This window comes from Crinia signifera, chromosome 8 (genome assembly GCF_055691185.1).
Source record: "Crinia signifera chromosome 8, ASM5569118v1, whole genome shotgun sequence".
NCBI lineage: Eukaryota > Metazoa > Chordata > Amphibia > Anura > Myobatrachidae > Crinia > Crinia signifera.
This window is the reverse complement of record NC_139224.1, coordinates 181,123,946-181,137,907: the sequence shown is the minus strand read 5'-3', so window position 1 is coordinate 181,137,907 and position 13,962 is coordinate 181,123,946. Positions and strand designations below refer to the sequence as shown.

General features: G+C 45.1%; 1 protein-coding gene across 1 annotated transcript in view; it reads left to right on the top strand.

The window, feature by feature from the left end:
* Positions 1-13,962, top strand: part of SHISAL2A (shisa like 2A) — a 62,531-nt gene that overhangs the window by 22,448 nt on the left and 26,121 nt on the right. Inside the window, exon 2 of the mRNA XM_083157928.1 lies at positions 663-802. Coding sequence (XP_083014054.1) covers positions 663-802 — 140 coding nt within the window. The remainder of the gene's footprint in view (positions 1-662; positions 803-13,962) is intronic.

The window sequence follows — 13,962 nt, the reverse complement described above, 5'->3', positions numbered from 1 at the left end:
CTGAATCTGCACTTACCCACAGGCTGTGATATTGCGCACAGTGTGGGGTTATTTTTTAGTTGAGTATTGCTTCTGCTGTAGGACTACAAGTCCCAGCAGACCCTTAAATGCCAAGCATGCAGTCACTTGTGGTTCTCCAAGTTCCTGCATGAGGGGGAGACTTGCTGGGAATTTTAGTTTCACAGCAGAACCCAATATTTATTTTTAACACTTTATTTTACACCAAAACTATCAACCCAGCACCCACAGCCCATGGGTTCTGGGGATAGCCCTAGGCTTCCGCCCTGGCCTGGGGGCCTTTATTGGGGGGTCCACACTCCCCCAGGGACCTGACAAGGGCTGAACAGCCACTCGGTAATGCTTATATAATAAGTGTCCCCCGGCTGTGGCATTACCTTGATGGCTGCTGGAGCCGGGGGCTGGTTATACTGTGGGGGGAGAATCTGACTGATCCGAGCGATGCATCAGCCTCGTCCGTATTTGGCTCCTGGGAAACTCGGCAGCCAAACACGAATGACTTCACCATCGGAAAATACGAATCCGATTGCGAGCAAAGCCGTTCATACTGATTGTTACAGCGGGTCGGCCGTGATCGGTTCCAGCACTTGAATATACTAATGTCTGTCCGTGTGTATTACATTGGTGTGTTCTTGTTTCTGCAGTGTGGGGGCACTGGTGGGCTTATCCATAGCAGCCGTGGTCCTGTTGGCATTCATCATCACCGTCTGTGTTCTCTGCTATCTGTTCATCAGTAACAAAACGCACCGCAAGCTGGATGCCGGGCTGCGTCTGCAGTCAGCAGGTGAGCGGGAACCATGTCTGAGCTCTGGGTTATCATGTCTATGAAAATGCAATGCTGCGACAATTTGGAGGCGTGGCCTTGCAGCACAGGGGTGTGGCCTTTAAATGTCCCATTTTGCCACTACTGCCCCTCTGCCTGTGGGAATAGATGCTGTGTGCATACACACAGCCAGGGCCGCCGGGGGCGGGTACATTTTACCTGGGCTGGGCCTGCCAGGGGGGCCCGGGTCCCTACACACACTCAAAAAAATATATATATTTATCTCTCTCGGCCGGCTATTGGCCTCCTCCTGCAGCATGAGACACTCTGGGTCTAGTAAGGGGGCGTGGCCACGGGCCCATGATTAGGCCACGCCCCCGAATTTGCCTAAGCCCGGTCAGCGATGGCTGTCCTGCTCCTGCTCCAAGTTCCTGGTTCAAAAGGTAAAAGTGTGTTTGTGTGTGTGTGTAACATGCTGTGTATGTATGTATATATGTGTGTGTAACAGGCTATGTGTGTGTGTGTGTAACATGCTGTGTATGTATGTATATATGTGTGTGTAACAGGCTATGTGTGTGTGTGTATGTGTAACAGGCTATGTGTGTGTGTGTATGTGTAACAGGCTATGTGTGTGTGTGTGTGTGTGTGTGTAACAGGCTGTGTGTGTTACAGGCTTTGTATATATGTATATATGTGTCAGGGGACGGGGCTTAAGTGTGACGTCACTAAGCCCCACCCCCATTATGGTAAACCAGCTAATTCAGGGATCTCCGTGGAGGGGGCGGGGCTAAAATGACGCAATTGTGTCATTTTAGCTCCGCCCCCTCCTCTGAGACCCGAGGATTGCGGCATTTTAATGCCGCGATCCGGGGGACAGGGGGGTCCCCCCTGAATCCGGGAGGGTTGCCCACCCTTCCGGGGGCCGGGAGGGGGACCCGATTTTCGGGAGACTCCCGGAAATTCCGGGAGGGTCGGCAACCCTGATGTATGTATGCCTATATGTGTGTGTGTAACAGGCTATGTATGTGTGTGTGTCTGTAACAGGCTTTGTATGTATGTGTGTGTGTGTGTGTGTGTGTGTGTAACAGGCTGTGTATGTATGTATGTATATATGTGTGTGTAACAGGCTATGTGTGTGTAACAGGCTATGTGTGTGTGTGTGTGTGTGTGTGTAACAGGCTATGTATGTATGTATGTCTATATGTGTGTGTGTAACAGGCTGTGTGTGTGTGTGTGTGTGTGTAACAGGCTTTGTATGTACGTATATGTGTGTGTGTAACAGGCTATGTGTGTGTGTGTGTGTGTGTGTGTGTTACAGGCTATGTACTGTATGTGTGAAGGAACAGGCTGTGTATGTATATATGTGTGTGTGTGTAACAGGCTATGTGTTTGTGTGTGTGTAACAGGCTATGTATGTATATGTGTTTGTGTAACAGGCTATGTATGTATATGTGTGTGTGTGTAACAGGCTATGTATGCAGTAGCGCACGCAGGGGGGGTTTCTGAGTACCCCTCTATCCAAGAGTACAAGAATTTTTTAAATCGGACCTTGGGAACCGGAGATATCTGACTTCAAAGCAGTGGTCCCCATCCAAGCCTGTTAATTGCACTTCACAGTCAGATATTTCAGATTCTGTCTGACGTAGAGTTTTTCTGAGGATATATTCCAAAATCTGGGACTCTCCCCCTTTGATGGACACTAGAAGCTTGTCTCTACTGTTCCCAGAACCAGAGATATCAGCCTTCCAGCAGCTGGTTACTGCTCCAGGTCCACACACCTGGAATGTAGTTTTATATACTCGTTGGCAAATTGCTCTGCCTCCTGAACTCTGATCCCCTAGTCCCCAATACCATTTGGTAGGTGGGATTCTCTAATTTTAAATTCCATTAAAATCTAAGAAATCTATTTCCGGAAACTGGAGATATCTGCAGTCAAGCAAGCTGACCTCCCACCAGAAAATTATGAATAATAAGCCCACTCCACTATACACCCCTCCTCTGCGTATTAAACATTCTCTGTCACCCTGGAAGTTATGTATCAGGGCCCCTTCATTCAGCCCAATGCCCCCTTCTCCCACCATCTGTGCAGTAAAGGGGTAATTAGTGGAAATTACTGATCCAGGCCCTACATGCTGAGCGGTTGATATAATACCCCTACCACCCGCGGGACATCAAAACATATACTGGGTCACCTAAGTGTCCATCTCCGTACTTTGCTCCGCACCTCTGGAAACCCCCTTCTGAAAATCCTGCGTTTGCCCCTGATGTATGTGTGTGTGTGTGTAACAGGCTTTGTATGTATGTAGTAGTAGTAGTAGTAGTACGTTTATTTATAAGGCGCCGCAAAGTGTCCGCAGCGCCGTACATAGCAAACAAAAAAACAAATTACAAGGTAACGTACAGGGTGTGTTGAAAGATAAAGTATAAATAGGGGTATAGCTGGTAGAACTAAAATCAGCATCAGTTCAGAAGTAGGTGTCAAAATTGTCAAGGAGACTGAAGATGAAGTAGAGGAAGGGAAGAACAGGACAGGAGCACAGGTGAGGTAATGAGGTAGGGTGAGTACGTGAGGAAGGAGGGCCCTGCTCATAAGAGTTAACATACTAAAAATAGGTGGGTGGACGAACAAAATACAATAGGATAAGTAGGAATGGAGGGGAACGGAGGCAGGATAGGAGGATCAAAAGAGGTTAGGAGGAGGGATAGGCTAGTCGAAAAAAGTGGGTTTTGAGGGAGCGCTTGAAGGAGGTAAGGGAATCAGATAGCCTGATGGGTGGCGGGAGGTTGTTCCAGTGCAGGGGGGCAGCGCAAGAGAAATCTTGGACACGGGAGTGGGAGGAGGTGATTAGGTGAGAGGTCAGTCGACGGTCAGCGATAGAGCGAAGAGGACGGGAGGGAGTGTGGATAGAGATCAGTGAAGAGAGGTAGGGAGCTGTGGAGGAGGAGAGAGCCTTGTAGGTGGTGGTGAGGAGTTTAAAGAGAGCTCGGAAAGGAATGGGGAGCCAGTGAAGAGATAAACAGAGGGGGGAGGCGGAGGTAGAGCGGCGGGAGAGGAAGATGAGCCTAGCAGCAGCGTTAAGAATGGATTGGAGAGGTGCGAGGCGGGTGAGAGGTAGCCCAGAAAGAAGGATGTTGCAGTAGTCAAGGCGGGAGATGACAAGAGAGTGAATGAGAATTTTGGTCGCGTCAGTGGAGAGGAATGGTCTGATGCGTGAGATGTTGCGTAGGTGAAAACGGCAAGACTGTGAGAGAGCACGAATGTGGGGGGTGAAAGAGAGGGAGGAGTCAATGATGACAACGAGGCAGCGCGTTTGGTCGGTGGACGTGATCTCGGTTTCACCAATGCTGATGGAGATAGTGGGAGAAGAGGGGATGTTCGGGGGATGGAAGATTAGAAGTTCAGTTTTAGCCATGTTTAGTTTCAGGAAGCGTTGGGTCATCCAGGCTGAGATGGCCGTGAGGCATTCGGAGACCTTGGACAGGAGTGATGGGGATAAGTCGGGGGAGGAGAGATAGATTAGGGTATCATCAGCATAAAGGTGGTAATGAAAACCATAGGAGCTGATGAGGGTGCCCAGAGAGGTGGTGTAGAGGGAGAAGAGGAGAGGGCCAAGGACTGACCCTTGGGGAACACCGACTGGCTGGGGGGTAGTAGGAGAGGAGGAGCTCGGAGTGGAGACGGAGAAGGAGCGATCGGAGAGGTATGAGGTGAACCAGGAGAAGACCGTGCCAGTGATGCCAAAGGAGCGGAGGGTGTTGAGCAGGAGAGGGTGGTCAACAGTGTCAAAGGCAGCCGACAGATCAAGCTGGATGAGGATAGAGAAGAGGCCTTTGGATTTAGCCGATAGTAGATCGTTAGTGACTTTGGTCAGGGCAGTTTCAGTGGAATGTAAAGGGCGGAACCCGGATTGGAGGGGGTCTAGAATGGAGTTAGCAGTAAGGTGGCTTAGGAGACGATTATAGGTCAGACGTTCTAGGAGTTTGGAGGCAAAAGGGAGGAGGGAGATGGGCCTGTAGTTGGATGGAGAGTTGGGGTCCAGATTTGTTTTTTTGAGAATTGGGGAGACAAGAGCGTGTTTGAAGGAGGAAGGGAAGATCCCAGAGGATAGGGAAAGATTAAAGAGGTGAGCCAGGTGAGAGCAGACTGAGACGACGGATAATATTGGAGGGGATAGGATCGAGCGGGCAGGTGGAGGGAGAAGCGGATTGGAGGATAGAGTGGACTTCAGCAGCAGTGGTGGGGTAAAATGAGGACAGGGGTTGGAAGGAGGGGAGTGGAGATGTAGGAGGGGAGGAGGAAGAGGGTGAGGTCATGGCAGCAGTGATGGCAGTCCTGAGAGAGGAGATTTTGGTTGAAATGTAGGTAGCAAAATCAGCGGCTACGATGGAGGACGGAAGAGCTGGAGGAGGGGGGGAGAGCAAGGAGTTGAAGGTGGCGAAGAGCCTGCGGGGATTGGATGATTGGGAAAGGATGAGGGACTTAAAGTAGGATTCCTTGGCCAGAGCAAGGGCAGAGCTGAAGGAGGAAAGAATGAATTTGAAATGGAGATAATCCGCAAGGGAGCGTGATTTCTTCCAGAAGCGCTCAGCAGTGCGAGAGCACTTTTTAAGGAATCGGGTGATGGGTGAGTGCCACGGTTGGGGGTTGGAGCATCGAAGAGGGATAGAGGAGGAAGGGCAGGCAGAGTCCAATGCCGAAGATAGGGTGTCATTATAGAGGGAGGCAGCGAGGTTCGGGCAGGACATGAGGGCGATTGGGGCGAGAAGAGGACACAGCGTGTTTGAGAAGGCAGCAAGATCAAGTGTGTTGACGTTATGCCGTGAGACAATGCGCTTGGGAGGGGGGGTGGGAGAGGGGGAAGCAGCGAGGGAGAAGGAGATGAGGTGATGGTCAGAAAGAGGAAAAGCTGAGATAGTGTAGTCAGTAAGGGAACAAGAGCGAGAGAAGACGAGATCGAGGGAGTATCCTTGGATGTGGGTGGGAGAGGTAGTCCACTGAGATAGGCCAAGAGAGGAGCAGAGAGAGAGGAGTTTGGAGGTGCCAGGATCAGCGGGGTTATCCAAGGGGATGTTAAAGTCACCAAGAATGACAGATGGCAGGTCGGAGGAGAGGAAGTGTGGAAGCCAGGCGGCGAAGTTGTCAAGAAATTGGGAGATAGGGCCAGGGGGGCGGTAGATTGCAGCGACACGGAGGTGGTAGGGGTAGTATAGACGGATAGAGTGAGACTCAAAGGAGGAGAAAAGGAGAGAGGGTTCAGGGTGAATGACACTGTGGGTGCATGAGGCTGAGAGGAGAAAACCCACACCGCCACCTTGGCGACCGTCAGGCCTGGGAGTGTGAGAGAAAGAGAGGCCACTGTGGGAGAGAGCAGCTGGAGAGACAGAATCAGAGGTGGAGAGCCAGGTCTCGGTGATAGCAAGGAGGTGGAATGCTCTGGAGATGAATAGGTCATGGATGGCAGGGAGTTTGTTGCAGATGGATCTGGCGTTCCATAGTGCACAGGAAAGAGGAGGGGTGGGTTGTGTATTTATGTGGATAAGGTTTTTGGGATTGCAGAAGCGAGGGGGGGTCATTGGGAGGGTGGGGGTGCGGGGGCGAGTGGTCAGGATAGGTATGGGATGGGAGGGGGGAGGAGCAGTTGGAGAAAGTGAAGTTGAGAGATTAACAGCCATGAGGAACCGAAGGTGAGAGGGTAGGTTAGTGAAAGCAGACAGAGGGATTTGGGAGGACAGACAGCGTCTGTAGTAGATTTGGTAGAAAACAGAGTGAGAGAGAAGGTACCAGGCAAGGAACTACTGTCAGAGAGGAGACAAGTGGGTAAAATCAGGTAGATTGAGTAATCCAATAAAGTATGAAACAACAACAAGTGAGAGGATGAAGGGAACAGAGAAGGTCAGAAGTGAGGCAAATGTGAGCAGGCGTGAAGAGGGAAACAGAGTGCAATAAATGTGTGGCAAAGATAAGAGAAAATAATAGCGAATGAGTAAAATGAAATACAATGTTGTATGTGTGGTGACCGGGGCGTGGACCAAGGATTCCCCTCCTACCTTGCGTCCTCTGGGCCCTTTAGGTTCCTCGGGTTTCCCGTTCTCCGGCGGACAGGAGATTACTCTTCAATGAAAGGGGACAACGTTCGGCGGTACAACTCAAGTTTATTAGGAGATTAAGGCAACCTGTGCCCACTGACCCTCGCGGCGTTGGGGTTTAAGGCACATTAACAAGTGACAACAGTTATCAATATTCACTTTAACTCTTGGTATTTATCTAATAGACAAGCGACCTAGTCACACTACGCATGTGCCCACTTGGGCCTACAGACTTCACGTGTTCAAGGTACCGTGACGGCGTTCTGGGTAAAACACCCCCCGCTTTGAGTTTACTACTGGGTCAACAAGTCGACACGATACTGTCAACACTGAAGGCTACCTTTGAAATATACACCCATCAACTTCACATGAATCATGACACATTAATAATCACGCTCTGCTGTGCAGGGTCAGCGTCTTCTTCTTCAGGACGGGTGGCACATCAGTGGGGGCGCCACAGCTGTGGCATTGCCGCACTCGGTGGCTCTCCCGGTCCCTTCTCTCCCCCTTGGATGCGGCTGACCGGCGGAGGGGTCAGCGGGGGTCACGTCCTCGCCGCGCGCTCCTCTCTGGCTGGCAGCGGCAGGACAAGGGCGCGTCGCATCTCCTCCCTCTTCAGGAGGTTGGCGGGGGGTCACGCTGCTGAGCCGCGTCTCCAGGCGTCCTCTCACTCTGGCTGCGGCAACTCTCCGGACGCCGTCTCCTACTCCAGAGGTCGGCGGGGGTCACGCTGCTGCGTGGCTCCCTCTCACTTCTCCTCACGTCAGCCTCTCCTTCCTCGCCCACGTGCTGGCTTCCTCTTCTCACTTGGTCCTCCTCTTCCTTCCTCCTCCCGGCCTCAGTTCAACCAACCCCTGACTGCCCCAGCCTGTCAATCAATTTCTATTTGCTATATGCCCCCTCCGCAGTGCCAGCGCTGCGGAGGGAATCGTCAGCAAAAGCTGACGATTCCCTGCAGAAGCCTATGGGCTTCTTACCGCAGCGCTGTTTGAGGGATCCGTCACGGATCCCTCCCAGCGTGCCCTGCGGCCGGCGCCGGGGTCTGCGCATGCGCAGATGGACTCCCGGGTCACAGACCCGGAAGTCCAGTGCCGGCACCGCATCGCAAGGGACAGCTCTTATCGCAAGAACATATAGCTGCAGGAAAATTTTGTGTCGACATGTCGCCATTACTTTGTATGTCGGAATGTATGCAGAGAAGAGATTCCTATATGAAGGGGAATGTAAATAGAGGGGCCACTGCACCCGAGAAAGAAAGTCCAGATATGCACAGATTGTTTAATAAATTAGAAAATCTTTGCATTTCCGAAACTCGTCACTGGTGGGACCAGATAACCCTCCAGAAATACTTGGACGGTGATCTGATACCAAGAGGGTTGAGAATCCTCAAGTCGTCTACTTTTCAGGATGACCAGGAGTTCACAAAAAAATGGAACGAAAATTTGGACAATTGTTCCAAAAATTTAATGAAACTCCTGATAAACCAGAGAGAAAAACGAGTTTTGGAGATGCAGGGTGAAATAGAGAAGGTGTATGATCAATTGAAGGTCTTTGAAAAATCACAGGACTATAAGGAGAGAGATAATAGAGTGAATCAAAATATAAAAAAATTTGAAGAAGAATTAATATACAGAAAAGAATCCAAAATGGATAGAGATTTGAATGATTATGAGAAGGGGGAAGTTCATAATTATAATAGAAATAGAAATAAAGGAGAATACATAACCCACAGAGAGGGTCCTAAAAATGAAAGATTCCCGAGACAAAATAGAGGGATAAGATATGAGAGGAATGGAAATCAATATTCCCAAAATACATATACTCCCAATAATAGAAGAAATAATGGATACAATAATAGGAGAGAAAAATTTGGGCATCCTCATCAGAATAAAAATAAATTCCAATCATATAGAGAACCGGAGAGAATTGATTTCCGGAGCAAAAATAGATTCCAAGCTCTACAGGAGTATCAATCCCCTAATCAGAGACTAAATGGTAGACAAAAGAGATTAGAAAGTCTACAAACGGAAACGGAGGATGATTGGGAACAGTCTCCCCAACATTCCCAACATCAGCATTTTTTAGACCAGCGTCCAAGGGACGTCAGACCAAAAATAATTCCGATCAAAAGAACAAGATCAAAAGAAGGAGAGGCACTCGAGGAGGAAAACGAAAACAGGCAAAAAAGCCAATGCATAAGATAACATCAAATAATAAAGGAATATTTAACTTATCAAATAAAAAACTTTCAGAGGAGGAAAAATCTATCTTAGGAAGAGGTTTAAATTTTGCCCCCGTCTCCAAACCTAACATGTTCAAACTGTTTGTAGATCTCAATCGCTTCACCCGTACACTAAGCAGAAAAAGATATTTTGCATGTAAAGCAATCAAAAATAAGGATCAAAGTGGGATTCCAGTGATCCTAGATAATGGTGATGCAGACGCTTTGAACATGTTGGAATCTTTGGAAAGGGAGTCTAGATCAGATGAAACAAATTCATCTCCAGTTAAAATTTATGATCATGAGAGGATGTCTAAATTTAAAAGAAAGTCGGATTTTTATCCACTTCAGTATAAGGGACCTTTCATAGAAAGCTTTCAAAAAGCTACACTAGAACAACTAAAAGAAATGTGTATAAAAGCAGAGAAAAAAAGACCGAAAGATAATCTAAATCAAAAAGAAAGGAAAGCCCTGCAATGCCTCTATGCTGATCAAGAAATAACGATCAAAATGGCGGACAAAGGCGGGGGCGTTGTCGTATTAAACACTAGTGATTATGTAAAAGAGTGTCATAGACAACTAAAAGATCAAAAATTCTACAAGCAATTAGAAAATAATCCAACAACAAAATATCAGCAGGAACTAAGAGATCTGCTTGATGTAGCCCTGGCGGAGGGCGCAATATCCAAGGAAGTGTTTAATTTTCTTTTTCACAAATATCCAGTCACTCCCACGTTTTATTATTTACCAAAAATTCACAAGTCACTTATCTCACCTCCTGGTCGTCCAATTATATCAGGTATTGGGTCCCTCACTAATAATTTGTCACAATTTGTTGATCACTTTTTGCAGGGTCACGTAGAGGGCCTGAGATCCCATTTAAAAGATACAAAACACTTTCTCAATAAAGTGAAAGAGATAGAGTGGAAGGAGGGTTACTCCTTCATCACTTGTGATGTGGAGGCCCTCTATTCAAACATCCCCCAACAACAAGGGGTGGAAGTAATAAAACAAATCCTTGAAAAGGATAATGGGATGTCGGACCCTCTACGTGACCTTATCACTCAAGCCATCACTTTTATTTTGGAACACAATTATTTTTTATTTGACACCCAGTATTATTTACAGACACGGGGGACTGCCATGGGGACCAGGTTTGCGCCGAGCTTCGCGAACCTATACATGGGTGCCTTTGAGGAGGAACATGTGTGGGGGAACGAGCTCGGTGACAGCCTGGTCCTCTATGGCAGATTTATAGATGATTTGTTTATTATTTGGAATGGGGACACAAATTCAATTATGGAATTCACAAATAGTTTGAACACAAATAAGTATGGTTTAAAATTCACCTCCACTCACAGCACTTCCAACATCAGCTTCCTGGATATTGCGCTCTCCATCAGGGACAATAAAATTGAAACAGAAACTTTTGTTAAAGTAGTAGATCAAAACTGCTACTTGAAATATGACAGCGCCCACGCCAATGCCTGGAAAAAGAACATCCCTAAGAGTCAGATAATCCGAATAAAGCGGAATTGTTCATCTGAAATAGCTTTTCAAAGACAATCAAAAGTAATGATGGAGTCCTTTAAACAACAGGGATATCCACAAAAACTAGTTGAAAATGCTTATAAAGAAGTCATGAAAATAGATAGGGAGAAGCTCCTGACCACATCCATCATAGGTAAGAAAAATCATAAACAAGATTCAGAAAATAGAAATGTTGCATTTATTACGCAATATAATAATTGTGCACATGAAATACAAAAAATTATTAATAACAACATGTTTATCCTGAAAAAAGATTCTCTATTAAAGGAATCTCTAGGATCCAAAAATCATGTAATATTTAAAAAAGGGGAAAACTTGAAATCTAAGCTAGTAAGTAGCCATTTTTCAGATAAAAGTAAAAATCTAAAAGGCAATACAAAGGAAAGTAAAAACTGGTTGTCTAAACTACCTACTGGTTTTCATAGATGTGGAAACAGTAGGTGCCACACGTGTATGCATGGGGAACAAAAAAGCACAGAATTTGTCTCTTTTTCTAATAAAAGTATCCATCAGATTAAAGGCTTTTTAAGTTGTAAGACCTCGTATGCCATATATCTAATAGACTGTGGATGCGGCCTACAATATGTGGGCCGCACCACAAGGACTCTCCACACACGCTTCATGGAGCATAGGCGAAACATACTTGCAGGAATAAAAACACATCCACTCTCCAAGCATATAGCCTATTGTCAACAACAATGTGTGAAGAACACACGTGTGAGGGCAATAGAACACATAAAACCCACCCAAAGAGGTGGGGATCGGTTTGGCCTGCTATGCAGGCGAGAAGCCTACTGGATTTTCCAGTTAGGGACACTAGTCCCTAACGGCTTAAATGACACCATAGAACTCAATAACATCTGAGTAAATACCGAATATGGGCCTATTTTCTCTTAGAAATCATGATTAAAATAATGTATAACTATATGTGAATTATTGTTTCGATATTTCCCCCTTTTTTTCTTATAAAGAAGCACAAAGGTGTTTATGATGAGATAGAAATTTATGCGAAAGAGCTGTCTCCCTATTCCTCCTGGCCAATAAGGGCCTATATGCTAATCTGGTTTGACTGGAAGATATTGGTGACTGAACATAAATCCATGATTCTATGATTTGAGGTCTATATTAAATAAAATGTTTAATCGACATAAAATTAATCGACCTAAAACAATAATAAATATGATAAAAAATCTACTTATAAATAATAAAAAAGGATTATGATCCATATAAATAAATAGAGATAATAAAAGGTATGACTATATGTTTCTCTGAGTGCAATATAAGATAGGTCTATAGATGGTGAAATATATCGAATAAATTTGTAATATGTAGAAGCTATGACCAATCATTGATAAGAATTGTCTAATCATGTTATAATAAATATCTAAAAGAATACCCATGTCCTCTGTATATGGGTGTTTTTATATATATATATGATTAATCCTTCTTCTTGCTCATTTTGTTCCCTTTTTCTGTGACTGTATATAGAAATATATACATAAAAATGAAAGAAAATTCTTTATATAAAATTTTTTCTTTCTTCTCTTCCTTATATGTCTGTCTGTTCCGATTTCGCAGGTAATCTAATATCTTATAGTCTGTTTATAATTATAGGATTTATGTGAAGAATCAATTGATATTATCTGTATATATAGATCTGATGAGAAGTATGTACCTTCATATTAGACACCCAAATGTAAAGTATTGTATTAAAACTAGATGAATTAATGAATTAGATTAATTAAAACTAGAATTATGTACGTTCATATTAGGCACCTAAATGAAAATTATTGTACTAAGAAGTGTAGAAATTGTAATTGATTGATTGTCTGATTATGGCGACGTGTCGACACATAGATATGGCTACACAAATCATGTAGTTCTAAATGTGTATATATTATATATTTTTTACTTTTCTCGTTTTTAATGAAGGCAATAAATGCAGCATATAAATAAATGAATGAATGTAATAAAACGAAGCCTGGACATACTAATAAGACGGGAGTATATTGCGATCCCCACCAGGAAGTAAATATGAGATCGAGGCTTGGTTTAAAACAACATTGCGCATGTGCGCGGTGCAAAAATGATGTCAGAACAGGACAAGTAAGTAACTAATCAAACGCCCATATGGGCGGCGCACAGTTTGTTAAATATGGGCAGTGGGAGAATCCCACGCTATCTGAGGAAGCCGCTGACCAAGGAGAGGCGGGGAAACGCGTCATCAGCATCAGCCCTTGCTTGTTGTACACGAGAAGCACCGCAGCGTGGGGAGACTTGGAAGCCGGAGTGTTCTGGATAAAGCTGACGACTACACCTACCAGCTGGGAACCCATCCAAGGCGGAAACCAGTCCCTATCCCCTAAGAGTGGATTACAAATTAACACGCAAGTCGCAGAGTATAAATTTATCAAACTGCTTTATGTCTGCTTGCTCTAATCCATGTGCTAAAAATGGTACTAAACGTATGGCTGTGTGACTGAACCAATTATAAAGCTGCTGCATGCAGATTCTGTGCAGATAGCACAGCACAATAACTTGTCTACTATCAGCCCTTTGGCAAAAAGCTTAACTCACATCTAACCCTGCTTATAAACCAGCAAAACTAACCCTGCTTACAAACCAGCAAATTAACCCTGCATATGCTGAATCAGGCTAAGTGAAATTATTGCTGTACTTTGCCTTTATTGTTATTTTATATGTTTTTGATTTTTTAGCGAGTGTGTGTATTATAACCATTCTATGGTACCATATATGTATTGTATGAACCCCACCGGCCGGTGATCTGTTTTAAAGTTTGATATATCTTTAAAAACATTTGTCTAAAATAAATAGAGATCAATTTTAAATTTATTGTGTGACTAATTGTGTCCAATCTGCGCTGTCTAAATTGTATATATTTTTTTTGGCCTTTTTTGGCGTAGGAAGGGTTGAGTATCCCTTCCAAGACAGCAGCGAGGATAACTATTAGTTGTTTAATTTCCTGCGCTTGGTTTAAAGTTTTTTCTGTTCTTATCGCAAGAGCTGTCCCTTGCGTTAATAACGGCATATGTTACAGCATATGCCATTATTAATAATGCGGTAGCCGGCGATAATGGGCGCGGATGTTACAACATCCCGCCCCATGTATGTGTGTGTGTGTAACAGGCTATGTATGTATGTATATGTATGTGTGTGTGTGTGTGACAGGCTATGTACTGTATGTGTGAAGGAACAGGCTATGTGTGTGTAACAGGCTATGTATGTGTGTGTGTGTGTGTGTAACAGGCTTTGTATGTATGTATATATGTGTGTGTGTGTGTAACAGGCTATGTATGTATAT